Here is a 26526-nt window from a genome sequence, read left to right as displayed (position 1 = left end):
AAGCATTTCTGTCTATTTGCTTCCCTTTATTTAAAGCAGAAGATAAACTGGTGTGTGAAACTCTTAGGAGACAGGAGTGGTGTTGTGTGGTTTTTTTTTTGTTTGTTTTTTGTTTGTTTGTTTGTTGTTTTTTTTTTTTTTGTGGGACCAAATAGCACCGTAACAGATCAGAGGTTCCCATCAACAAGATCTTCGGATGAGTTTCTGCACTTTGGTGGGAGATGGATATAGGGTACCAGCACCGAGATGAAGAGCGCTGGATTTGGGAACCTTTAGCTGGGGAAGTGGATCTAGGGGAGCTGCGTTTTTTTTTGAAGCAGGCAATGAGGGTACATTCCAATTCAGCCTGTCCATGGGGAATTGTCACCCTTGAAATAAGACCCAAATTTTGGGGTGGAGGGCTAAAGAATAGAGGCTTGCAGGAGCCAAGTGCTTACTGAGGAAGGAAGCTGCCTTGCAGTTTCAAGAAAAGGACGGGACATCTCCTAAACAAAAGAAATGAGGAAACAAACTGGAAAATCCCTCTAACGTTGATTTAAACAGAAATAACTGCTTCTGTGATGCCCCTGAGTGGGGAGAGATCTTCGAGGTTCCCCTGGGCAGGGAGGAGCATCTGGGAAGTGGGGCATGGAGCTGTGTACATGAGAAGGCTGGGTGGGCGGCCTCCAGTGGGAGAACGAGACAGCTCTTCCTGCGCAGGGCCTTGGGCTCTATCAGCTAAGCTTTAGTGCGTTGGTTGGGCTGTCAGCATCTTCCCCTCACTTCCCTTTGGGGCTGCATTTGTGTGGTGGGGTTTTTTTGTTTGGTGGTTTGCTGTTGTTTTTGGTTTTTTTTGTTTTTTTTTTTTTTTTTTTTTATTAGCAAGCAGCTGCCTATCACTGCTTGCTCTTTTCTAGTATGTATTCCTTTTTGGCTGCCTTCTCTGTTTTTAGTCTTGGAGGGGGGCGCAGGAGGGGTTGGGAAGGTGTCTGGTGGGAGAGGAGCATGCAGGCTGAAACACGCATGCCAGGAATGTGAAGTAGGGAAAAATCATGGATGACAGATGGGAGCTGCTGGACTTCACTGTCATGCTATGTGCTGTGCTTGCTGGTGGCAAGTTCTTCAGCTGCTCAGCACTACTTTGTGTTGCTGTGCAGCATCTACCTGAACTCTTTGCTATTGTGTATTCTCCTTTTCAGAACCAGTATGAAAAGCACAAAGAGGTCGTTGCTGCTCAAGGTGTGAAGATTCTTGGGAAAGATTTGGAAAAAACATTGGCTGGTTTGCCGTTGCTTGTGGCTTATAAAGAGGATGAAGTCCCAGTGCTCAAGGTGAGATGGCTGATGTTGAAATAAGATGCTTAAACTGAGGGCAACTGAGTTCTCTGGTGATGAACCTCATTCAAATGTTGAGAGCTCAGCGTGCAAGTAACTTGCTTTTTTTTGGTTGCGTTTTAAAAACTGTCACAATAACGTGCTGTAGCCTTGTGTCCATGTGAAGCGTTAGTGTGGTTACGTTTTTAGTATCTTGACCCTTAGCTTTTCCCTGGTATGTTGCTGGGGTGTCTCTGCTGGTAGAATAAGGTTTGAAAACAAGTATCATAGTGTAGTTGACTATATGTTAATTACTGATTTGGTATTTGTAGTAATTTACGCATAGATTTCCATTACATTATATAGGCAAATATCTGCTAGTGGAGTTCTTCAAACTATCATAATTGCAAAGCTGATTTAAGACTTCTGTAGTAAGTTTCTTCGGGAACTTACACTTTAAAAATGGCAGAGGAAAGAATGTAGCTATCTTAAAACCAAAATTGAGACAAGATGCTCCTGTTCTCCAAAGCGAGGAAGTTAGTTTAAAAAGGAAACTCACATGTTGATAGTTCACTTTTAACCATAGTTTTACTTTAGCCTTTTGCCTACTTATCTTGCCTCTGAAAGGAGGTTAATTTTTCAGGTCCTCCAAATACAGACCCCGTTTCTGGGTACATATGAGTATGTACGTAAAGTGCGCTAGTCATAGATACACGAGGGCTTAAAGTAAATGGCAGCACCCATTCATCTGGCAGAGGAAAAGACTGAGTGGGTTCAAAAGGCGTGGGCTCTTAAAAAATGTTTAACTTCTCTGAAAGCAGCAAAATGGCCTTGCTGCTGTTGTATCCTCTGTTTTGTACCTGGGCCCAAAGAGCGTTCCGAATCCTTTCCAGCTCAGGGTTTTAGGAGTGCCTGCTTCTATTGTTGATCTTCCGTTAGGCAACCAGTGGCGTTGCCACACGCTGCGGGGCGTGCGGGGACGCAGCCTGGCCAGGGGAAACTTACAGTGCTGGGGAGAGCAAGGCGCGGTCTGCAGCGAAGTGTTACTGGCTCCCAAGATGGGCATCTGCTTTGTGTTACGTGATCACCTTCTTGCAAAATCCTCCAGGCTAGCTCAGTACAGGCTTTCCCAATGCCAGAAACAAGCAGCAGTCTGTCACAGGGCTGTGCGTGACCTATACTGCAAGCCTCTAAGTTGGTATCTATGAGTACGGCTGTCGCATGCTTTCAGCAGCTCATGAACAGAAAGACTTCGTACCCCGAGGCATAATAGCAATAGAGCTAAAACTTGCTTTTTTTTTTTCTTCTTTTTTTTTCTGAAGGATGAACTAATACATGAACTGAAGCAAACACTGAATGCAATCAAATTAGAAGAGAAAGGTGTTTATGTCCAGGCTTCTACTTTAGGCTCTTTAGAAGCATTACTTGAATTTCTTAAAACATCAGAAGTGCCAGTAAGTACTTCGATGCTGTGCCTGATGTTGTTTCTACATTTTAGTTGATAACTGTTTCCTTTCGACTCAGAAAGATTAGTGACTGATTTGTGTGGCTTTCCTCTTCATCAGTATTCAGGAATTAATATAGGTCCTGTCCATAAAAAAGACGTTATGAAGGCATCGGTTATGTTGGAGCACGACCCACAGTAAGTAACTTCTTTGCTTTACTATGCTGATAAATGCGCAGTGGTGTTTCAGGAAGGCCCCCTCCTTCGCTCCGGTTCTACAGTCCGTCTAGTAAACTGTTCGACGTATTTTTACTTACAGATATGCAGTCATTCTGGCATTCGATGTGAGGATTGAACGGGATGCACAGGAAATGGCCGACAGTTTAGGAGTTCGAATTTTTAGTGCTGAAATAATTTATCACTTATTTGATGCCTTCACAAAATATAGACAAGACTACAAAAAACAGAAACAAGAGGAATTCAAGTAAGTTAGAGCAATCCTCTTCTGGATGCTTCCCAAATAACAGTGTCTCTGAATTGTTTTATTAGAAATGACATTGTGTTTAACTTCTTGTTCCCACGTTCTTACTTAGCATGTAGCTCTGATGGGAAGGAAGGAAAGGAGGAAGAGGATAGGACAGTTACTCCAGGATAATTGTTTACATCTGGGATTAGGCTTAATAGGGTGAGAGCTGTGAAGCAGTTATAAGATTTAGCTAAAACTATCATGTAATGTAGGGTGGTGTTATTAAGGTTTGTTTTGTATACTTGGCTTCTGTTCCTAGCTTGTGACAGATGGGTTAGTCTTGCCGAGTTAAGAAACAAAACTAAAGGGATTTGGATTCTGTTGTTTCATATTTATGGAATTCCAGTGTACAGGGCTTAATTCTGACTGCAGTAACACGAATATGCAACCGTTTAAGAATTTATAGGGACCCAAAATTAGTTTTTGGAATCTGTGTCATTGGCTGATCCTCAGTAAAGTAAGGATAGACAAAATGAATGAAAATGTATTTCATTTCATACTGATCCCAATTTGAGTTTCTATACCTCAGCATTCAGACGTATTTGTTCACTTTACAAACAGAAATTTTTAATTTTTGGAGTCCCTGTGATGGGTTGAGGGAATAATATTTCTATTTCTGTGTTCTTCTGAGACTATAATTATACTGTAAAATTACTGTTCCGTTGGGCTTGGTCTTAGTTGACTGCCCAAGGCAGTCAAAATAACACCCATGCCAGCCATGCTTGATTATTGTCCCCTACAGTTCTTGAAGGTCAAGTATTGACTAGAGCTCGCAAGATTGGAAGAGGCCTTTCTCCGGCTTGATTTCTGCCCGAGTGACGCTCCCAGAATAGATGCCCAAGAAGCGTGGGAGAGGGCAGAACTGTTAATGTTGCGTACGCTGTTCCCGTATCTGTTTCAAAATGCCTTTTCTTTGTCACCTTCCAGGCATATAGCGGTATTTCCTTGCAAGATGAAAATACTCCCTCAGTTCATTTTCAACTCTCGTGACCCAATTGTGATGGGTGTAGTTGTGGAGGCCGGCCAGGTGAAGCAGGGGACTCCCATGTGTGTACCTAGCAAAAATGTAAGTAAGCGCCTCGTCCCAGCGGACGTTGGATCCAGCTGGTAGTTCCTGGGAGGATGCCCCAGGAGACGCTCCGTGCCTTTCCCTGGCGTACAGAGCTCTGGTAGGGGGTGGGATTCCGGCTCTTGGGTCGAGTCTCCATCCTGGTGGCCTTGCTCTTCTCTGCTGGAACGGAGTTGAGTCCTGTAGCGGGGCGCAGCCTCCTGAGTGCTGTGGGGCCCTGCCGGGAGGCACGGCTGCAGGGTGTGTGTCAGTCAGCCTCCCTCCCCCGCGGCAATTCCTGTATTGTGATATAAAGTAACGAGCAAAATTGTCACTCCTGGTAGCTGATAAGGGGGGAAATCAACTCCTGACATTTTAAGGGATGATAAATTGATATCCCAGATGGATACGGATGGAACTATGGATGGTTTGGTTTGATGTCGCTGCCCTTTTCAGTACGATGTGCTTATGGTGCAGCAGGCGTTGCTTTGCCAGTGCTGCTCCAATAGTGCAGTACTTCATGCGAGCAAGTCTGTACGTATAAACAGGCATTCAGAGAAGCGTGTGCGCACAGAGGGTTCGTGGATGTGCATTACAGCTTCTTCATTGTATTACAGTTTGTTGAAATTGGAATAGTTACAAGTATTGAAATAAACCACAAGCCAGTGGAGGTGGCAAAAAAAGGCCAAGAAGTATGTGTTAAAATAGAACCTATTCCTGGTGAATCACCTAAAATGTACGGACGACATTTTGAAGCAACAGATATCCTCGTCAGTAAGGTAAAAGCGATCTGCGTTTTTGGAGAGGGCTTATGACGTTAGCGGTAGCTTGCGTGAAGCGGAAATGTTGCATGAAGCCTGAAAAACAGACTAGAAACCTCCCATCGGAGGCTGACAGACACTTGAAATGGTTCGCGTGTGGCACTGTTCAGCAGAGCTTCTCTGTAGCCTTGTTTTGAGGTTCGTAGAGGTGCCTCTCAGAGGGCCGAAGGAATGAGGCGCTGCAGTTAACAGTACCTTGCAGCTTACTGCACCTGAGAGGGTAAAATGCGAAATGAGCTGTTTGCGTACGGTTGTGTGTAGCTGGTGCTCAGAGCAGCTTAGCAGTCCCCCGTGGCGCTACAGCGTGATTGTGTTTGCCTAGTTTTGAAACAGTGTGCTAAACAGCAATAATTCAGTTGCTCCCAGTCCGGAACGCTGGGCTTGGATGAGGAGCTGATCCCTTGCTCAGTTTTCTGCTGTCAGAGGCAAAGCTGCAGTGCTCCACGTCCCCAACTGCTTTAGATACCACGTCGCAAGGCACCCCCGCCACACGCGCTGGGGGCGGGTACCCACAAATGGGGGGCGAGCAGCCGCGGGGGCTTCCCAGGTGGAGGTGCAGGGGCTGGGAGGTGGCGCTGGGGCAGCGGGCGATCCTCTCCGGCCCCAGGCTCGCGCCTTACGGCGCAAGGCGTGAGAGGGTCTGCGCTTCCGCCGTCTCCGAAGAACAGGTAAGGGATGTGAGGGGAAAAGAAGGGGAACAAATGGGACGGGTCACGCAGCAGAGCAGCAGCAAACTGAACTGAGCTTTCCTGCTGTGCAAACGGGCGCCCTTTCTTCAGCTGAATTGCTTCCGCGGCGCTGAAAGCTGCTGTTACCAATACGCACGTGTGCGTTTCTGATGGGTTTGTCTTGTGTGTTACAGATCAGCCGTCAGTCCATCGATGCTCTGAAGGACTGGTTCAGGGATGAAATGCAGAAGTCTGACTGGCAGCTTATAGTAGAGCTGAAGAAAGTGTTTGAAATCATCTAGATAACTTTTTACAGCAATGGGGAGGCAGGAATAAACGCACTCTTCCTGTTCTAAAAGTTACCAACAAAGTCATATATTGAAGACAGTGTTGGATATGTGTTTGGGAGGAAAATATGTGGATAAAATGTTTTCCATGAGAAACCAAGAAATTTACACTGGTTTGACAGTGGTCAATTTACATGTTCCCATGGTTCCAATGTGCCTGTTCACCTCTCCTACTGCCCTTCCTAATACTGGCTGCTGTTTTAAAGTTTGCCCTTCCTTCTCTTACACCTTCCTTCCGCCCTCTTTCCCTCCCTCTCTCCAAAATAAAATAAAATAAATTGAATTTTTATTACAGAACTAAAGCTCTTTCACTTTTATACTGATGAGATCAGTACTGCAGTATTTGATTAACCAAGCTTCTGCAGACTTTGTGATTCTTGGGACATTTTTGATGTAAGAAGTACTTCTTTATTTATGCATACCTCTTCCCTTGACTTCTTTTCCAACATTCTTCTGCTTTGTGCCTATAGAAATTTTTTAAATAGAAAATTAGGCAATTGGATATTTCTGTATTTGCTTTGTGTGAAACAATGATGTAAAGCATAGTTGGCCGCCTTTTACTGCTTGTACAGTTCATGAAAGTCGACCTGTAATCATTATAACGCAGAGCCGCAAATAAAGGAGATGGACGTAGAAGCCCAGTTGTTTTACAGTTTGCTTCAATAAACAAAATTCCACCTCATGGGCTGTGACAGACATGGAGGTGCCGGGCGGAGGCTTGCCTCTGTGCTGGGCAAAGCAATGGAGGCACATTCCAGCAACAGTGTTTCTTCCTCTGGCTTCAGTTCCCCTTGCGGAGCGCGCGTTGGGCGCGGTGGCCATCGCGGTGGCTGGTGTCTCTTACCGGAGTTGCAGGCCAGGTGTTTAGCAAGTCACAGTCCCCGGAGGGGCTCTGCTGGGAGGAGTTTAGATGCGGCACCTCTTCTGCAGCTGCTGCTCCGAGTGGCGGTAAGCGCCTGCAACGCGATTGTCCGCAAGCCAGCGGTGCCTGGATGCTGCATCAGAGCCGCTTGAGTCATCCGACGCCACGGGACTGACCCGGTTCAGAAGGCGGCTGGTTAATGCCGCTTGTCATGACCAGGAGCCAGCCTGAAATCCCAGCGTTCTCCTGCCCTTCCCTCCCCGTGGCTCCCTGCTTAGGAGGACAGCTTGACCTGCCTCTCATCAGGTGCGCTCCTGGTAACTTACAGCCCCTGGTGAGAGGAGCTGAACACACACTTCAAGCTGAAACAAAATCGATACTCATCTTTCATGTAGCTGAGATTTTTAGCATTTAAAATATTTACAAGAATTTCACTTGTGATATGCAGTTTGATCAGATTTCTTCTGTCACTTAGATTACTTTTTTGGTTAGAAAAATCTGAATTTTATAATTGGGATTGTGCGGACTCCATTACAAAGGACCATTTAATAACTTTAAAGGAGGTATCCTTTGGCAATGGAATTTAAATTACCAGATTTTTTTGTTTGTTTGTTTGTTAGACTTCAAACTTGCAGTTGAGAAGGACCTTTTCAGTATGGTTGGTGCGTGGTGCAAATTCACATCACTGGGTGTGTCGGTGGTTTAGAATACAATGATCGCAGCGAGGAGACTGCATTTAATTGTTATAATTTTCTTTTGCAAACTATGCAATCATGAAAACTACACTAATAAAAGAAGTTCTTAACTTAAGAACCCAGATGTCAAACGTTGTGGTCTTGATGTATTCTTGATTGTTTCCCCGAAGGTGGAAGGGTGTGCTGCCCACAGGTGAAAGCTCTGGGAAAGGATCGTGCTGCTCTTGCAGGTTGCTGTTGTGGAACTTACTCATAGAATACCTTCGCTAAAAGGCTTTAAGGAAGCAGGTAACTGTTGAACATAATATTTAAGGGCTCAAAGCAGGGATCGCTAAGGGAGAATGGAAATGTAATTATAAATAGCCTTACTCAGCTAAGTAATGCTTTGAGTCCTTTTTCATTTAAAATAAAAAAAGATGCTGGTTTCAAGTATGTCTTGAGCAGCACTCGCACAAGCCGAGCTGTGTACCTGGATTGGTAATTGGTAAAATGCTTGAATTTCAGCAAACATCTTCCTCTGAAGTTAGCATGATGCCAGTTTTCTTAAATGGGGAAAAAAGAAAAAGGCAGCTTCAAAAGCAGCAGCTACAGGGGCTCTGAAAGCCCCGAGCTCCACGCTAGTGCGAGCCTGGACAGCTCGAGCCAGGTGCGGTCCCTCTCCCTGTAGCCACAGCTCTGCTGGCTGCCTTTGCTATGAGCGAGTGTTGCAGGCCCCAGCAAGCCCAGGGCCTTGCTGCAGCGCTGCTCTCCAGCCAGCGGGGGTGGCTCCTCCCGGGGTGCAGAGCTTTGCGCTGCTCCTTGTTGAACTTCAGGAGGCCCCCACCAGCCCGTTTCTCCAGCCTGTTGGTCTCTAGATGCAGCACCGCCCATCCTGCGTCACCAGCGCTCTCCCCGTCACCCAGGTCACGCAGGAAGATGCGGAACAGGACTGGCCCTGGTAGTGACAGCGGGGTTGCACCACTTGGGCCTGGCCTCCAGCAGGACCTTGTGCCACCGATCACCATGCCCAGGGCCGGCCTGCCCAGGTCATTTTCAATCCGCGTCCCTGGCTCTAGCCCATGCTTCATCAGCTTGGCGATGGGGACTTCACAGGAGGCGCTATGAAAAACCTGACTAAGGTCAAGGGAAACACCTCCTGCCCTTCCCTCATCCACCACCTTGCTGTAGAAGGCCGCACCGTTGGTACCTCTCCCAGGGTGCCTTACAAGGGAAGCCTAGGGCACAACCTGAAGCTAAAAAATGCCGTAAAAAATGCTGTAACCTGCGCTGCAGCCAGGGAAGTGACTGCAGAGCGTTCCCCTGTTAGCTGCAGCTAATCTGACTGCAGCAGCTCCTGCCCTATGGCAGTGGAGATGCTTCCAGTTAAGCTGGTGGTGCAACTCCTGCTCCAGGGCTGGCTCCAGTGTGCGTTCCAGCTTTCAATTGTGCAGTGCCACCCAGTGTCACGTGGGGTACTTCTGATTTCACTTCCCTACCTGCCCCCCCCCCCATCATTTCTTCCAAACATGAAAAGATTTTTCTTACCACCTTGGTTTTCTTCAAGTGGTCTTCGTTCTTTCCAGGCACCTCAACAGCCTTGCTTCACCCTACTGGGCCAAATGTGACTATAGGAGGCTGGTGTACATCTGGAAAAAGCAGACTTGCCCCAAACGCACACCGCAGCGATGCAAGCATACCCCGCCCTACCACAGACACAAACAGACAGGGCTACTTATCTCACTTCTGCTACGCACGACAACCCATTTTGTTACGCTGCATAAAGGAAACGCAGGTCACAGGCTGGGGAGAACTATGGTGTTTTAAGAGTGGAACGTGGCTCTGCCCTGAGCAGGAGCAATGCAGAGGGGTGATACAGGCTTCAGCAGTGCTCCATCTTAGCTACGCCCGAGCTCCTTCACGGTGCTGCTTCTGGGTAGCTGTTTAAAGATCGCCATTTGTTCTCCTCCACGAGCACGCGTCTCTAGAGGTAACGGTACACCTGAACACACAGGGCTCAGAGAGCAGTTACGCTTCAGCTAACACTGTGCGTGCTCTGGGAGTGGCTGGGCCGCACTGGTTTCTGTCTTTGAAGGATGAAATGGAAAATAAACTAATGTTCTTCCCTCGGCTTAAAGTCCGTAATAAAGTCAGTGGCGACGAAACAAAAAGCAGCCAGGCGAATGTCCAGCCGTCTCCTGCGCGCGTTGAGGCAGTGTCGCTGTGTAAGGCTTTGTGAACCGACTCAAAACTGTGGCTTTAGTAGAAGGGGTTAGCTGTATTCAAACTGAAGCATCACAAAATAGAATCAGTACAAAAATATACATACAGTTCTTTATTAAACAACTGTAAACACTTCACTGTAAAAATCCATAAAACTTTATAAACAAACATTTTGTAAATAGATTCTATACTACAATAAAAGAATTTTAACACAATTATTTACATGCAATACTGACAAATTTGGCACTTTCTGAAAAGAAATGTACAAAACACTTTGTTGTTTAAAAAGAAATTTGAAATTATAAAAACTCAGGGCATTACTATCATGCACTTTGCAAATACCTCACAAGCACTTATGGCACAGCTAGCAGAGAGCTCCAGGCTCCCATCAAGCTCTTTCTTCACTACAAGTTCAGGTAACTTTTAATGTGCTTCCGTAAGTTTGTTGCAAAACTACCTGAACATTGTCAAGAATGAAGTCAAATGCCATATTCCAAACTGATTCCACAGATGACTGCATTAACCTGAAGGGGAAAAGGAAGAAGAGGGAGAAAATTACCATTACAGAACCAGTCCTTTTTACAGTAAGTTTTGGTCCTCATACTGGAAAACAAGATCACAACAGTTGACGATGAACGGTATTTTGATTCGACCTTGGTAAAGCACTCTCTCTTCAAATATACCAAGCCTTATTTAATGCCACAGATTCCTCTGCCGTTCAGTGGTGAAATTTCTGATTTGAACGGTGTCACATCAACTTGTAAATGTTAGCATTTTGCAGTGGTTGTAACCCTGCGATTAAAGCGGTGACCTTCTACTAACCTCATATTGAAGAATCAGAAATGGCAAGCTTCTGAATCCTGATCTTCCCTTCCTCATCCCAAGACATACATGCTCTTTTTTTCTTAGCCAAGGGCGACTAAGGCATTTCAATAATAGGTTTTGGGGGCACTATATTGTGTTTATTGCTAAAAATAGAAGCAAATAATGGAGGCCCACAGAGAGCTATGAGTTACCTCTATCATTCAGCTGCTACTAAATGCAAATTAAGGCAACGCCCAAGGAAAACAAGGCAGCTCTGTACTCTCAAAATCCCCTTCTAGATCACTATTACAGGAGAGCAGAGGGTTCCTACACTTACAGCTTTGGAAGACCTAACAGCAGTATCATATGGACAACTGCCTATCATCCAACTCCCAATTCCTTGTCCTACGCTTGTTACCAGGCTTCGGAGAGACACGCTGCCTTCAGCGCAAATCTCACGTGCAGGGACCAGGAATGGGACATGGTGCTTTCTGAAGAGTTTTATAAGGAATTTACTATACAGCGTTCTACAGAACAGTTAACTGCACTGTGCGTTTTGCATTTTCTGAGGCCTAAAGACATCCCATAATACAAAAGCATAGCAAAGTATTTACATTGCTGTAGTTTTTTGAGTGTTGATTAATTCCGTTAATAAATATTTTCCAGATCTAAGACACAGAAAGCTGTGTCTTATCAGTTAGTAAGCAAGTCATAAATGGAACTTGGGCCTCCTGACTCATGGGAAGAGTAACAGGAGCAGAATAACTAAGTAATAAAAATGGATTTAACAGTTTGGAGAGGTGAGACAGGATCTGGATACAGCAGGATAACTGAAATCAGATGAAACAAAGGAAAGATCTAAGGAGACATGGAAAACGAATGCAAACAGGATGAAGAAAAGGGACAATGATGACAAAAACGATATCCTTTGTCTGGAAACAAAAGACTTCGTAGCAAATACTATTAAATGCTACTATTAATTTTTCACAAATTACCTATTTTATCTGCCCAACTCCAACCCCCCCCCCCCCCCCCAGTTTTGGGGGAAAAATATTTACACTCATTGATGGAATGTCTAATAGGCTTGTGGCCTCACACTGAAGCATCTAGCGCATAAGTGCTAACAAAACCAGTCTAAACGTCACAAGTACTAGCAAATAAGCTACCTTTTCATGTACTTGACAACCAGATCTAACTTTTCCAAATCTTTTTCTTCTATTAGATCAGTACAATACTTCACAACCTGTAGAATGTCTTCTTCCATAGGATCTGTAATAAAAAAAAAAGAGAGAACTTTTCTCTAAGTATACTTAGAATATGATCATAGAATAACTGGAATATAATAGAAAGAAATTCTGCAGTGTTAGCACTCAGGGGCTGATCTGACAATTGCTGTATTCCCATACCTCCCCCCAACAGCACAAGTGGTGTACATTAAAGGACTGCAAGGTCCTGAAATATCTGTCTCGTAGAACTCTTCTGTTTTTTCTTCAGTAAGAACAAATGACAGCCAAGCTAGCATTAACCAAAGGGAAAAGACACAGGGATTTAGAATGGAATGGCTGTTTTGAAACTCTTAGAATAGGCATGTCCAGGGTATGAAGGATCTCACAGGTGAGATTTCCCACGATACTAAGGCATTGCTAATTGTCTGACGTAGGGTTAAAATTCAAATCACAGTTTAGCAATGGTGCTACACTTTTGCACTTTATTCTAGAATTCTTTCCAGCAGTTATTTTGAAAAGAACTGCGTTACTTTGCCTCTAAAATGACATCTTCATAAAAGAGGAATTCCCTTTTAATAGCTTTCATCCTACTGGTTGTCACATGTTGAGCAAAATAAGGAAAATCTCCCACACAAGTAACACCAAGGCAGAAGACCAGGGCCTAACAAATGGGCTGAAGAGAGAGCAGGTAGATCTTCATGATGTTAAGCAAGAAACAGGAGCTGGCAAAACCACAGAGTAACAACCGAATAGGAAGAATCAAGTTACTCCAAGATTGCAAGGCAGTAAAGTAAGACTTCAAGATTACTGTGAAAAATAACGAGTGAAAGGAAGAGTGAAGGAAGAAAGTACAAAAAGCCTACTAAAAAAATAGCTTTCCTTGTGATGCATTCAAGATCATCACTAGCATGACATCCTGTACCTGAAATAGTTGTAATCCATTCTTTCAACAACGTCTTCACATCATTGAATTCAACAGCTCCAGCTAGGTTGGGTGCTTGCGGCCTAAATGAACCAGGCTGTTCAGTCTGCAGAGCTGATGGACCTGAAGAAGCTGAAGTTGATGGAACTGCTTCCGGCTGTTCCAAACATAAAAGTTGATAATGCTCAGCCAGACAAATATGGCAACACCATATATCTACACAGATAAGCATCTAGCAATGTAAAGAAAACAAGCTGCATTTGTGACCATGGACTAAGTCTAAAGAAACACATAGCTTTACCAAAAGCTGTTAGTGTTACAATTACCTGAGCAGCTGTTCCTTCTTGTTTCAAGAAACCATCTATTAGCTTCTGTGGGCTTCCAGATGTAGCCAGCGTGTTTTTTGCAGGGCTACCAATGAGTTTGTTTTTCAAAGGACTCCGAATCTTTTTTACAGGACTGACTGGATTTTTTTTCCTGATTTTTTTCTTATTTTTCATTGTTGCATGCTTCAGGTGTAGGAAAGGATTTTTTGACACTGAAAGACACAGGAATAGTCAGTGGTCGATACATTTAAAATTTAGTACTTTTCCATTGAAAGGGGGACTCTCTATCTTCCACAAAAATCCACGGATCAACTGGGAGAACGTAACCTAGATAAAGCGACTTAACACTCACATGCCGTTCCAGATACGGGCAATGTTTTAAGTATTTGAAAAGCACTACTAGACATTACTGTACTCAGAGGATACTCAACTATTCATAAGCCTTTTAATATCAAGCACTTCAGTGCTTGAATATGAGCAGCTGGTGAAATCTGAAGCCTACTGGACAAATTGCTTCGCCTCGGTCAGAGCACTGTCCCACCTAGATACCCGCTAAGACTTCCCACCAGTGGTTATCAGCAAAACCAGCAGCAAAAAGCCACCCAAACTGCTTTTATCATAGGTTACCAAGGAAGTCGCTCTCATTCTATCATACTAACATATCTGCATTAGTCCACTGGCTATGAAATCAAGGTTTGATTATAATAATGCAGTATTTAACTAGCAATGACCCAATGACATTTCCAACCTATTTATGACAAAGGACGTGCACAGGGAATTCATCTTATTTCTTTCTACTGATTATAAAAAGGAGACCTGGGTGATCAGTTCAGAGTAAAACCATCTAACTATCAGGCATATGGTGAGATGTATCATATCTCTAGTTGCCTGAAGCCCATACCAGTGCTACGGGTTTCAAGGAACCAGGAGAATGCTATCTGAACATAGTTGAACTAACTCAGGTACTGAAGATGGAATACTTTAAATCACAAGACATATCAAGTTTAGATTCCATTCTGCAAACATATGGACACGGGTAAGTTTAGTGCCACAGTCCCAATGAATTGAATTAATTACCCATTTAAGTAAAGCTAGGCATCTGTTTGCAAAATGAGACCACAGCTGGTTGTTAACGGACAGTCTGTCAAAAATAAATACGGAAATTTGATTTAACACAGCATCTTCATAGAAGCTTTAGTTATATTTTCCAGTTTGTTACTTAGGGTTGCATAAATCTCTTCAAATAGTAAACAACTGCTATACAAAACTATTGTACAACTATATATACTCACCAAAAGTGTTAGCAGGTTGCTGCTCTGATTGCTTTTGCCTTTGATCATATGCATCTTTCAGCTCTGCTTGCAACTCAGCAGGGAGCGCAGCAAAAACCTCAGGGTCCACCTGAACAGTAACAGAAGATTTGTTTGATTACTTTACCAGCAAGCAACACTGCTTGCTTTCCTCTAGATCACTCACATGAGAAAGGTATTTACATTCTATGCCAAGCAAAAATAAATGAGATATAACTGAAACACTGTAAAATATGTTGTACATTTTCTGCATGTACTTTAGCTTGTAAAAACCATAAAATTTTCCTTTTAATATTACTCTACATTTATTATTTTATAAAATTACTATTTATGGGCCTATAATACACTAACCATCTTTATTCACCTACTTTATTCACCACTATCTTTATTCACCTACTGATATACAGTACAGCTATATTAACAGCACAATTAAATCTAACTCCCTTCAAAGTGAGAACACTCCCTTCAAATTTCCAAACTCAAACACTGCAACAATCAGACTTTTGTTCCTCCTTTTGTTTTGATACTTCTATTTCCTGGAAGCTGCTACACTCCTCAAGCAAAATATCCTTGGAAATAGTCTCACTTCTTTAAGGACAGGAAACGCAAATCCAGCTACCTCATATTTTGAACTAGCATAAAAGGGTTTCATCACTTCTTTCTCCCACAGTTGTCCACCCCTTGTTCCGACTGATAAAAACGCAGTCCCTTCCAGCTGTCCTAGGGGCTTGAATTCTAGACTGGAAATCATTTGTTGCCCACTGCCATACACGCTCACATGGTCAAAATAAAATTTCATGTATTATCGGTTATCTTCCCTCACTGTCTGTCTGAAGTAGCAAATTAGTGACAGACTAGTCTTGTATTCTCAGTTTCCCAATATTATTGGTCAGTCTTTTCAGCTCATAATCTGCAAAATCTATTTCATAAAAGCAAACCTATCATTTAGAGGATTAAATCTGCCCAGTGGGAGAGTGCCCTTCATTTCAGTGGTAAAATTCAGAGATGTGCACAGACAAAAAAAAATTTATTCCAAACTACTATTATTATTCTAAGGGCACAATACAATTTCTACCATTATCTGAGACACTGTATTTATTATATGTCAGTATGCATATATATTAAAAGTTACCTCTTATTTTCAATAGAGATTTGATCTTTTTTTTTAAACCAAAATATGTATGTTATGTCAGGAAGGTATTCACACATATGATGTCTAAATTATAAAGATAATAAACATGAACGTGCTCCCACAGGTAAAACTCATCAACTTAGCACAGCATTTTTTCCAGTTTTAGAACTCCATGTGCCAACACAAATTTTTCACTACACAAAATATGCGCTAATTAAAGGAAGAAATGGGAACAACTCTGACCGCAATTACTGCATACATTGTGCAAAACAAAGCACTGTAGTGGAATGCAGCCAATTAAGTCCAGAGGCTTAAGTTATTTTTTAAATATAAATTTTATTTAATAAAACTATTTAAAGAAGATTAGTGTTCTCTGGTTAAGCATTTGAGAGTCAGGAATTTGGGAGGAATTAGTGAATTAACACTATTTTTGCGTACACCACTTAATAATTCATGCAGTAATGATGCAGTACTGGGAACTGGACGTGTTTTTGTTATTCCCCTTATCATTGCCCTCTGAAACTGTAACATGTAAAAATCCAGTTAGAAAAGCCATCAGTCAAGTTCATACGAATTCTACACTAATTAATTGGAGTTTTGGGTAACTTACTGTACAGCCAGAGTGTCCTAACATAGCTTTCACATAGCTGTACCACATTCACATTATGGAGAACCTTGATTGTATAAATTCATGTATTACCTCAGCATATAGCTATCAGTATTTTTGATGTGCTGTATAAATTTCCTTAGAAGGAATCTACATCATGTTAAGACAATGTAAGGACGAGGTGCAAATTTGCCACCAATAATTAACTCCACTACTACAAATGTCATTCATTTCTAAGCATCTGTAATCTTTACTTCTTGCATCCTATGCTTTTACAGGATTCAGCTGCTACAGAGATATACAGCTCTTCTAAATTTTAACATTACTTCAGCAGCTGACGGAAATGAACGCAACCTATCTGGATTCTTTCTATGGGAGAACCTTACCCAACAACAGACATTTTCCACATGTTTTCTAATGAATAAATCACTATCAGCCAATTAACTTGGCACGTGGTCATAAAAACACAGTTCAGACAAAAGGAATGAAGGCTTGAAAAACAAACCTAATTAAGCTATAAAAAGATGGCAGGACATCATTTACATTTGCTGAGTTGATGTAGCTAAAGTATACTCTCAGTCTGGAGTGGCTTGCTATATTTCTATACCTGAAACATATTACTACTTAGCTCACTGCATCATTTGAAAGAAACTAATATTAAATGTTTGTTCGCACTCACACAATATACACTCCCACAAAGACTTTAACAATAAAAAAATGGTGTCAAACTGTATTTAATAGACAAAGATGATATTTTCTAATGAAGTTCACATTTGATTTTAACACAGAAAAAAATCCTCCTGTATTAATTAACTGGTTTTGGCATTTTTTTGTCCAAGCCTAAGGAAGCTATTCAGCCATATTATTCTAGGTATTAAACTTGGACCTAACTCAGAAAATGAAAACTGTAAATCTTAGGTCTCGTTTTGCCAATAAAAAAAGCTGAATGGTTTTCAGGAGAAAATTTGGAGTACAAGCATAAGGCATTCTAAAATAGATAGTATGGGTATCCCTGACAAATAAATAGAAATGAGCCAGTTCATCTTGGACTATATCTTCAAACAAAAAGGCTGGTCTGTTAAGCCAACATTTTTGGATCAAGTAAGAGAGTCACAAAATGCATTAGGAGACAAGAGACAGGAAAACCAGTGCATTTGGGTGTGTAAATTAGGTATTTCTAAGACAATTTCAAGAAGTGATGCTGTTATAAAGAAACAAGAGTCAATTCTCAATTACCTAATTAATAGATAGATAAAGCATAAACATAAAACTAAATGTAATTTTTATAGAAAGCCATATGCAGTTAAAATTTACCCTGAAAAAGAGTACCGAGTGGTAAAACAAGTGTGGAGGGGCGTACTTTAAAGCATAGCATAATTTAACACACAAGTCCAAGATAAACTCTTGCCTATGACTGAATGTAACTACCTAATTTAAAACAGCTGGGGTATGGAGAGTTCATATACTATTTGCACAATATCTTCACAGGGGAAACCTAACTGTGCAGTTCATGAATAAAAACTGACATCAGTGGTTTTGAACCAATGAACTTGAATCAAGGTGAAGAACTTTTAGCAGTAAAACAGACTCCATATCTTCTAAATAACAATTATGCATTAACTACTATTTACTGAAAACAGGTCAGGAATTTCTATCTAATTTTCTCTGGATTTTCTGTCAGCTAAGCAGCATTACGCATTAGAGCAACAAATATCTCTCTATAAATCTGTCTAGGCGATATCACTTCATTTGAGAACAGCAGTGGAGCAAAGGCACAGCAAATAGAAAAATAAAAACACTGCTCTATTTTAAATGATGCATATGCAAGGTATTATATCTCTGGGTAACCCAATCTTTGATTTTTTTTTTTTTTTTTTTTTACACTGCATTTGTTCAGCACCATCTTGGACTGAAGGGTGGAATATAACTAGAAGCCTCATTACTGCTCCCCGTTCAGGCCCCTCTTTTGAGAAACAACTTTGCACTTTCCTCATCCTGGACATGCTGAATATGAGCTCATTTAAAAATTTTGTACATATGCATGATCTTTAGCCATGCCTGCCCTTCTCCCAGGAATGTGATATAAACAATCACATCTACAGAAGCTAGTAGAACTTGGCTTTACACCATCAAAACATCCACTTAAACAGAGTGAGTCTCCTGTGACTAGCTAAGCAGATTTTAGGACCGCTTCAGACTGGTGGTGCAGTGTAACTCAGCTGCAATGCAGAAAAAAGGCTATTTACACACTGGATTGCAAAGCCAAGTGTAAATGAGGAGCTTTTACATTGAACAACAGCAAAAACCTAGGCACGCTGATGACTATAAATCTTTAATAAATACTATCATGCTATGTTTGTGATAGATCAAGTTACATTTAAAAGCACAGACTTTTTAAGATATTAAAGGACCATAAATAATTTTGGTAAGTCACAGATTATAGTAATGCTGTCTCAAGAAAAAGCTGTTAACTCTTCCTATAAGTGGAAAGTTGATGTTTATTGATACTCTGCAAACATCCTACCTGTGAGAAAGCTGGCAAGGCTATCACATTAATTCCCATATTGGTATTTGGTTCTTGCAGCTCTGGTATTTGTAAAAGCACTGTTCCAACTGGTTGTGACAGAAGTGCAGTGTTACATCCATTTATTGGCTCTTTTTTGCTATCTCCATAATTCTCTCCTTGCTGAATGGTGTATATTTGCTCTACTTGTTCTCGGAGATCAGGCGGCAGAGCTTCTAGCACAGACTTATCTAGCTGCAAATATATAAAAGCTTTTAGATTTTTCTGAGGGACAGATACAGTTAATTTTACTCAAAAATTAGTTCTACAGTTCTTGAATTTTAGAAAAAAAAATCCATTTTAATCTGTGAACGCAAACATACTTAGGAACCTGACAATTACACTCTGTAGCAGCAAAACATAAAAATATTGTTTAAGACTAAGTAGTTCAGTAAATATGAATGTGCAGTTTTATCTCTTCACAATGTTCAGTGTTCTCATCATGAATCATATATAAGGTTTCCTCTACAACTACCTAGTGATAAGGAAACCCAAATTCTGAGTTCAAATTATATAGGCAACATGTTGAGTTGAATACTAAATTGGTGTCTGGTACAAAGCAGTAAGCAAGTAATTTCTTTCTTTATATAGTTCTAGGATACACGTTAGTAATTTACTTTAATGGTATCATGTATGTTTCCATACCGTCAAGACTCTTGTCATAGATTTCGATAATGAAACAAACTTTAGATTCAAACGTTTGCTTGCCTTAATTGGTACTTACCATCAATTATCGACTTGAAACAACTGAAATGACCCCTCAGTACCTAGAAGTTGCTGTATACAATGACAGCTGCACAACTGACTGAATGTAACTGACAAGCAGATTTACAGCATTGTTTTTCTCACAAGTAAAATTTGAGTAAAACTACGTAGATAAATGCCAATGTTTGCCTGTAAGTTCTGCTAAGTGAGACTCCATAGCAGTGTTAGAAAACTTCATTGTTTACCTTTAAGAAGAAAATTTGGAGTTTATGATCAGATTCTGGATTTACAGAGAGCTACAAATTACCTATGAAAAGATACTTGGCTTATGGTAACTGAGAGGTTTTGATGAAAGCTGTCTGTAGTATTAATCTCTTCAGTTATTCATTCTACATTCTCTTTGTGTTCCCTCATTCCAAATTTGCTACACATATGCCTCCATAAACATTTTCTGGAAATCCTGGGTGTAAAATATCTTGCTGTTGCTTTCCTAGCACACAGGACACAAAGAGCAGTATGGGACTAAATCTCACCACTCCTTCTCTGTACTGAATTCCATACTATATTCCATATTATAATATGGTTATAAAGCAGAAGGAAAGATAAGCATATTGTGCCATAAGGCCACCAAAGCTTTAGGGTACTGTAGCACACAGCTAGTGCATTTTTCGCTTGATCATACATACTCCTCCTATAGGAGAATCTGAGTATATGGAGCTTCACACTGTTCAGTCATGTTGCTTTTAGCTCCTGAGTTAGCTTGGGTATTGCATTAGGGAAAAAACAGTTTTCTGCCAAAAGCATAACTGGCTTCCAAAAATGTGTAAGTATTTGGTAAAGCTGTTAACAGAACACTGAAAAATGCTTTTACAGATTTAAATTACAGAAATTAAAATTACAGATTTTTACAGAAAAGCATGTAAATTTGCTTATACCTAAGATACCTACAGAATTTAGTGCACCTTGCTCGTAGCAGATCCTTTTAACAGATGTCTGCTTGAATAACACGTGGGGTGGAAATAAGGAGGCTCTTCCTTTGTTAAAACATACACAAAGAAACCCCCAAACCCCACAGAAATATTTTACTTAAATAAATTGTCCTCCTCTCATCTAAAAGGTGATATTCTGTACAAATGTTAAGTGTGCATCTTAGCTTCAATATTATTTGAAGAAAATTTGAAAAAACACAGGAAGATGAATAATTAAATCTAAATACAAGTTTGATATTCTTTTAGACAGAAAGTTAGAGTACAGCCACTGTAAAAGTATATGAGGTAGTCTAAGATTAGTTGCCATTCAGTTCCTTCTCACTGACTAAAGCTTGGAGACAGATTTATAGTGTAATTTCAAGACTGGTATAGAATACATGACTTTAAGAAATTATGTGGAGAAAACTACCTGATTATCATTTATTGGCATCTGTGACAAAGAATATTGTTGCCATAAAAAGGGATGGAAAACATTTAGAAGTTCTGTCTTCATGAAAATGATACAAAGTACTTAAAATTCTTCTTGAGCCACTCATCAGTGATTAAGCTAATCAGAAAAAAATTTTAAGAGCTAACATAAGGAAAGGGAATTTACAAATCTGCAGCGTATCATAGTCATATAAACACTGAGCATTAACTGTAGAATGTGTCTAATTTCTCTGATGGAAGTTTTCCTAAAGTTAATTTCGTGGGTTTTATAATTTGGCTCTGGGCTTTGCTTGTGAAAGGTGGAAGGTAATGTTTTTTAATATTTCGTCCTCAGCATCTTTTCCATTCCTGTTCCATTCCAATCCTTTGGCAAGTGATGGGAAGGGAAAAAGTAACTGGAAAATTACATTTCTTTCCCTTGAAAAAATATAATTTTTTGAGTTAGTCTACAAATGACTGCTCTGTAAAAATCCTTTTATTAAAGCAAAATTGCTCTGCATCAATAACAGTTTCTTACTGTGCATCGTACTCCATTAGAGCTCTTTTTATGTTAAAAAAGTGTAATGTAACTTTTTTTGCTCTATCCAAATAAGACAAACAATCCCAAGGTATTACAATATATTACAGATGTTTTATATTCTCAGATTTTTACCTGGGAAGCAGATGGAACCTCAATACTCAAATTAAGCCTGGATTTTACGCTGATAGGAGAATGTACGCCATTCCATTTGACAGTAGACTCAGTGTTGTTAACATTAGAATTGAGACCGGATGTGAGATGGGTACCGCGAGATGGAAGAAAAGTGCAAGTTCTTGAATCAGAAGATATCTCAAGGTCCATAGCAGCCACAAATACTATACATATGAAAACAAAATACAGAATGATCATCTAATAGTTAAAAATACTCTGAAGATTCAAGATACAAGATAGTGAAGCTGATTTCCAGTTTTCTTTGCTAAATAGTTTTTACAATATATACCATAATTATAACACTTTCTATTTTAAAGTATCCTTTGTTACTATTAACTTTTAAAAATGACTGGAATAATCCTATACAAAGTTTTGTTTGTAGCATTTTCATTTGCAGCAGCAAAATGTGCTCTCAAAGAGTTTATGTTAAATAATTTGTACTGGTATAATATTGAATAAGTATTCCAAAAGGTAATCTATGTTGGAGCCCTTCAGAACTGATCATTATCACACATGTGAAGTAGAAAGCTTACTAACCTTCCTTATGTTCTTCTTCTGAGCACTTTTTTGCTTTCTGAACATGAAAAAGATCAATAACTGAATGCGATCCACCAGGTAAGTGTCCAGATTGTACTGTTGAGCAAGCTGAAGTGGTTTTACTGATGGGAACTAACTGCTGTACCTGAATTCCAACCTAAATCCAAAACATTAATACATTCATTTTATGAAGTAAAAAAAAAAAATAAAAAAAAAATAAATCTGTAATTCTTTCATAATAGCACTGCCTTCTCTGAAGTTGGCTGCCTGTTGTGCATGGGGGAGAGAACAAATAAAAGTATGCTGAAATACACATAAACAGCCACTAAAAACATCCCAAACAAATCCCAGGATTATCCACCACAATCCAACGACTAAGAAATTACAAAGATAATACCATCTTAACTTCTCTGATATAGAAAAGTGCTGTCAACAGGATCATGAAACAATGTGTTTATTATGAAATTTCTTAGACACTAACAAATATAAAAGTACTGATCAGGAAATGATTAGTATTAAATCTGGCTACCTGCACAAGAAAGGAATGTTTTTCCTGAGGACAATCTATACTAAAATGATCACTTCAGTCTACAAATGAGAAAAATAATGTTGTTTCAATTCTAGACATGGTTCTTGCAAAGGCTCAATGGATGAAAGTACTTTGGTGAAAGTAGTCTTTATCAGATGAGGTGTCCCTCATTTTCAAAGACATCCTCACTTTTCATTAAGTTGTAAACACCAAATCAACAGGGGTTCAAAAACTGTGTCCAACTAAGAATGCACTGGTACATTGTGCAAGTTTACTGCTAATCCTCCATAATTATTAGGAAAAAACCCAACACTTAAAAAAAATTGTACATAGGACTCAGAAAGCATGAAGGAGCTAGTGTATGTACTTCCACCAGGTCGTCTTCTGTAATTGCATAGCAAGGATTTTGTTTAACAGTTTCTTAGTTGCAATTAATGAGGTATTAAACAAATAATTGTAAAAAGTTTTTCTTTGCACTTCTATCTTTCTGCTTTGAAATATTTCTAGATTTGAGTTCTAGAACTTACAAGAAGCCTTTGGAATACTATGCTGGCTGTGCTGTACAACAACTTTGCCTTGGGTTCTTTGGCCTTTTAGGACAAGTGTTTGAGTTCAGGTGTTAAGTCTATGGGACAAGTGAGTGGATTCATGTGCCCACGTGTGGGCACGAACAGCTAAGGGTATCACTTTGGGACCTTTTCTAGATATTGTGAGAAAAAGGACACTTTAAAGCATGACTCACCTCATGTATAAGCAAAACTCAAGGGCATTAGCTCCAATATAGACATAGACATGGGATGTATCTAAAGTCAGTTGAAAGGAATACTACTGAGGGACCTTGGATATATCTGCACTTTATTATATAATCTAGAACTGAATGGCCCCTCCAGAACTGAACAGAGCCACGTGGTCAGAAGTAGTACATGGCTTTGCAAAACAACGTGTGCAACACCCACGGGATACTAACTTTAAAGAAGAATCCTCTAAAACAAGGGCTAAAGAAATCAAGTGAAATGGAACGATGTAAGAAGCCAGGAAAGACAGCGAAGGAGACAGACAAGAAACTAGAAAAAGACAGGGAGAGGATGATAAATATTTCCTCAACTCCAAGAAAAAACCCAAGCCATGGAGCTGACTTTGCAAGGCCACATTGTGAATCAAAACCCTACTTCAACATCTAGATGACCAACAAATGCAGGTTTGTTTTAGAAAGCCTCTGTGCTCTGTTCTAACAAATGGCTGATGCCAAAATAGTCTTATCATGGGTTCACACTGCTATGACAAAACCACTGAGATGAGCGAGAGTGTTCTAAAATAAACCATGATTCAAAAGAGTCAGCAATTCACCTTCAAGCAAAGGCCAAACGATATGTTGGTAACTTTTCTGGTTCTAAGATTTGCAGTCTAGAGCAAAAACTCCTCTGATCTGTATCTTTGATTGGCATTACAAGCAGTATTTATATTACTTAACTAATAACTGTGTGAAAGTTTACAGAAAATTCTAAGACAAAATAAAATTTACATGTGCTAATAGAACTGTAGAAGATACAGTCTAACTTTGTTGCCTCAGGCTGTTTTAAGTTGTGGATTAATCCACACCAGAATAAAATTTTCTTTTTATATTTATGGCTTTGTAACCATGTTTTTCAAAGGTAAACATACAAAACATAATATGATTGCACAGCCTAACTTATGTAAGTTTTGTATTAGCTACACTTTTGCTTAAGTTTGGTTATCGTCTACCCTGGAGAACTGAAAATTTATTAAAGACAACAAAGAAGGTTGATAAATAGAATAAATTTCAGTTTTCCCATTAACTCACCCCTCGCATATCTGATATGTTCAGTTTCATTGTGTGAAACATGTTTAGAGTTTCTTTCCCAATTACTTTTGCGCTGTCTGTTGCATGGTCTAGAGTCACAGTCCTACAAAGAATAAAAAAGTATGGTTAAAAAGGAAACTGTTTCACAAACCCTAAAGACAACAACTACTCTGTATTTATTCCAGAGAGGACCTCAAAGAAAGACAGATCATAATTTCTTGGCATATAGAAACAGAACACTGTTTTTTTGTTCTGTGGTTTCTTTTTAAAGGTAATTAGAACTAAACATGTTCCACAGAAAAAAAAGCAGATTACTTACTAATTGAACATTCTCAGTGTGCAGTCCACACACTAAATTGTCAAATATTGTATATATTTATATACGTTACCTATTGAAGCCAGACAAAAATGTTTCACTTTACAGTACTCATAGAAATGCACTCATGCACTATCCTTCACTCAAGCCTGGTTCATGAAGAGTTTGCTCGGTCTTATTTCAGTTGTCAATTGTCAAATGTCTAAAGCAAGAGTTCCAGAAGGAACTCTGAGGGAGAAGCAGACATAGGCATGTGCATGTGGATTACAAATAACAAAGAACTCGGATTAATGGTAAGTGACTTTAAACAACATTCCAAATACACATCTTACACTGTGGGCGATTTTCTGCAACAACTCTCACAAAATTACCTGGTTGTGAGTTTCACAAATTGCCACCTGAGAGCTTGGCAGGGCAGTAGTACTGCTTGGTAGTTCTGGATTCTCTAATGGCCTAACGTTTGAGACAGATAAGGACAGAATTTCAGGTGGCTAATCAAATGTATGTGAGTGATGTAAAGTCTTCTCACTGAGGTAACTGATGCAGTTTTAACTCTGATGGAGTAGGCTCTATGGTCAAAAGAAAGTTCCACCTTGGTGTTTTGACAGGGTGCCATCCTGACAACTTACTAAACACTTTGATAGTGCCTCCTTAAATTTTACTGTACTTTTGAATCTGTCAGAAACCACCATGAACAGCCAACTGATCTCCAGAAAGGTCTGGTCCTGCCAATATGAAAAGGAAAAACCTTCCTGCTGTGAATGATATGAAGACCTCCCTGAGCCTCACATGTGTCATGGTTTAACCCCAGCCAGCAACTAAGCCCCACCCAGCCGCTCGCTCACTCCCCCCCAGTGGGATGGGGGAGAGAACTGGAAGAGTAAAAGTGAGAAAACTCGTGGGTTGAGATAAAGGCAGTTTAATAGGTAAAGCAAAAGCCGCACGCACAAGCAAAGCAAAGCAAGGAATTCATTCACTGCTTCCTGTTGACAGGCAGATGTTCAGCCATCCCCAGGAAAGCAGGGCTCCATCATGCATAATGGTTACTGGGGAAGACAAACGCCATCATGCCGAACATCCCCCCCTTCCTTCTTCTTCCCCCAGCTTATATACTGAGCATGATGTCATATGGTATGGAATAGCCCTTTTGCCAGTCGGGGTCAGCTGTCCTGGCTGTGCCCCCTCCCAGCTTCTTGTGCACCGGGCAGAGCATGGGAAGCTGAAAAGTCCTTGACTGGTGTAAGCACTGCTCAGCAACAACCAAAACATCAGTATGTTATCAACATTATTCTCATACTAAATCCAAAACACAGCACTATACCAGTTACTAGGAAGAAAATTAACTCTATCCCAGCTGAAACCAGGACAACATGTTAACATTTTTGTAAGAAAAAGGAGATCAGTATCACCATTAAGATGCAACTATGCAAAATATTAGGAAGAAACGCAGGATGGGTCTAAAGGTACACACCATTTCAGAAGAATATTTTACAAAGGTCTATGCTGTACTATCAGGACTTGATATCAATGATGCAGTAAAAATACCATTAACATCTCAGAAGTTGAATTTGATTTTAAGCACGTCTGTGAGTCTGAATCCTTTGTAGGACTATGATTATCATTCTAGGGAATCCTGACCTGTAGAATGAGAAAACATAGCAACTCATTGACCTGTGAGGTGAGGGGGCAAGAAATGGGTCATGAGCTATAGCTACA

At 40.4% G+C, this 26526-nt stretch overlaps 2 protein-coding genes across 16 annotated transcripts in view; one reads left to right on the top strand and one right to left on the bottom strand.

The window, feature by feature from the left end:
* EIF5B (eukaryotic translation initiation factor 5B) overlaps positions 1–7590 on the top strand; it is a 39076-nt gene extending 31486 nt beyond the window's left edge. For 3 of the 5 annotated variants that reach the window (XM_082334556.1, XM_082334557.1, XM_082334558.1), the window contains 7 exons: positions 1179–1310; positions 2615–2746; positions 2858–2934; positions 3056–3220; positions 4190–4328; positions 4928–5089; positions 5994–7590. In XM_082334556.1, the coding sequence (XP_082190682.1) occupies positions 1179–1310; positions 2615–2746; positions 2858–2934; positions 3056–3220; positions 4190–4328; positions 4928–5089; positions 5994–6101 (915 nt within the window). In that variant the 3' untranslated portion in view covers positions 6102–7590. Of the gene's footprint in view, positions 1–1178; positions 1311–2614; positions 2747–2857; positions 2935–3055; positions 3221–4189; positions 4329–4927; positions 5090–5993 lie in introns of those variants that run through there. The other 2 variants (XM_082334559.1, XM_082334560.1) reach the window with 2 other exon arrangements.
* A 1151-nt stretch (positions 7591–8741) lies between these two features.
* The window catches only part of REV1 (REV1 DNA directed polymerase), a 64082-nt gene continuing 46297 nt past the window's right edge, over positions 8742–26526 (bottom strand). For 5 of the 11 annotated variants that reach the window (XM_082334606.1, XM_082334601.1, XM_082334600.1 and 2 more), the window contains 9 exons: positions 24495–24597; positions 22144–22300; positions 21568–21770; positions 18754–18987; positions 14473–14581; positions 13181–13392; positions 12855–13011; positions 11873–11975; positions 10012–10426 (listed from right to left, as the gene is read on the bottom strand). In XM_082334606.1, coding sequence (XP_082190732.1) covers positions 10315–10426; positions 11873–11975; positions 12855–13011; positions 13181–13392; positions 14473–14581; positions 18754–18987; positions 21568–21770; positions 22144–22300; positions 24495–24597 — 1390 coding nt within the window. In that variant the 3' untranslated portion in view covers positions 10012–10314. Of the gene's footprint in view, positions 8802–9227; positions 9967–10011; positions 10427–11872; positions 11976–12854; positions 13012–13180; positions 13393–14472; positions 14582–18753; positions 18988–21567; positions 21771–22143; positions 22301–24494; positions 24598–26526 lie in introns of those variants that run through there. The other 6 variants (XM_082334599.1, XM_082334602.1, XM_082334605.1 and 3 more) reach the window with 3 other exon arrangements.

The sequence above is a fragment of the Platalea leucorodia genome, assembly GCF_965183815.1.
Source record: "Platalea leucorodia genome assembly, chromosome: 2".
NCBI lineage: Eukaryota > Metazoa > Chordata > Aves > Pelecaniformes > Threskiornithidae > Platalea > Platalea leucorodia.
This window is presented reverse-complemented; position numbering and strand designations above follow the sequence as displayed.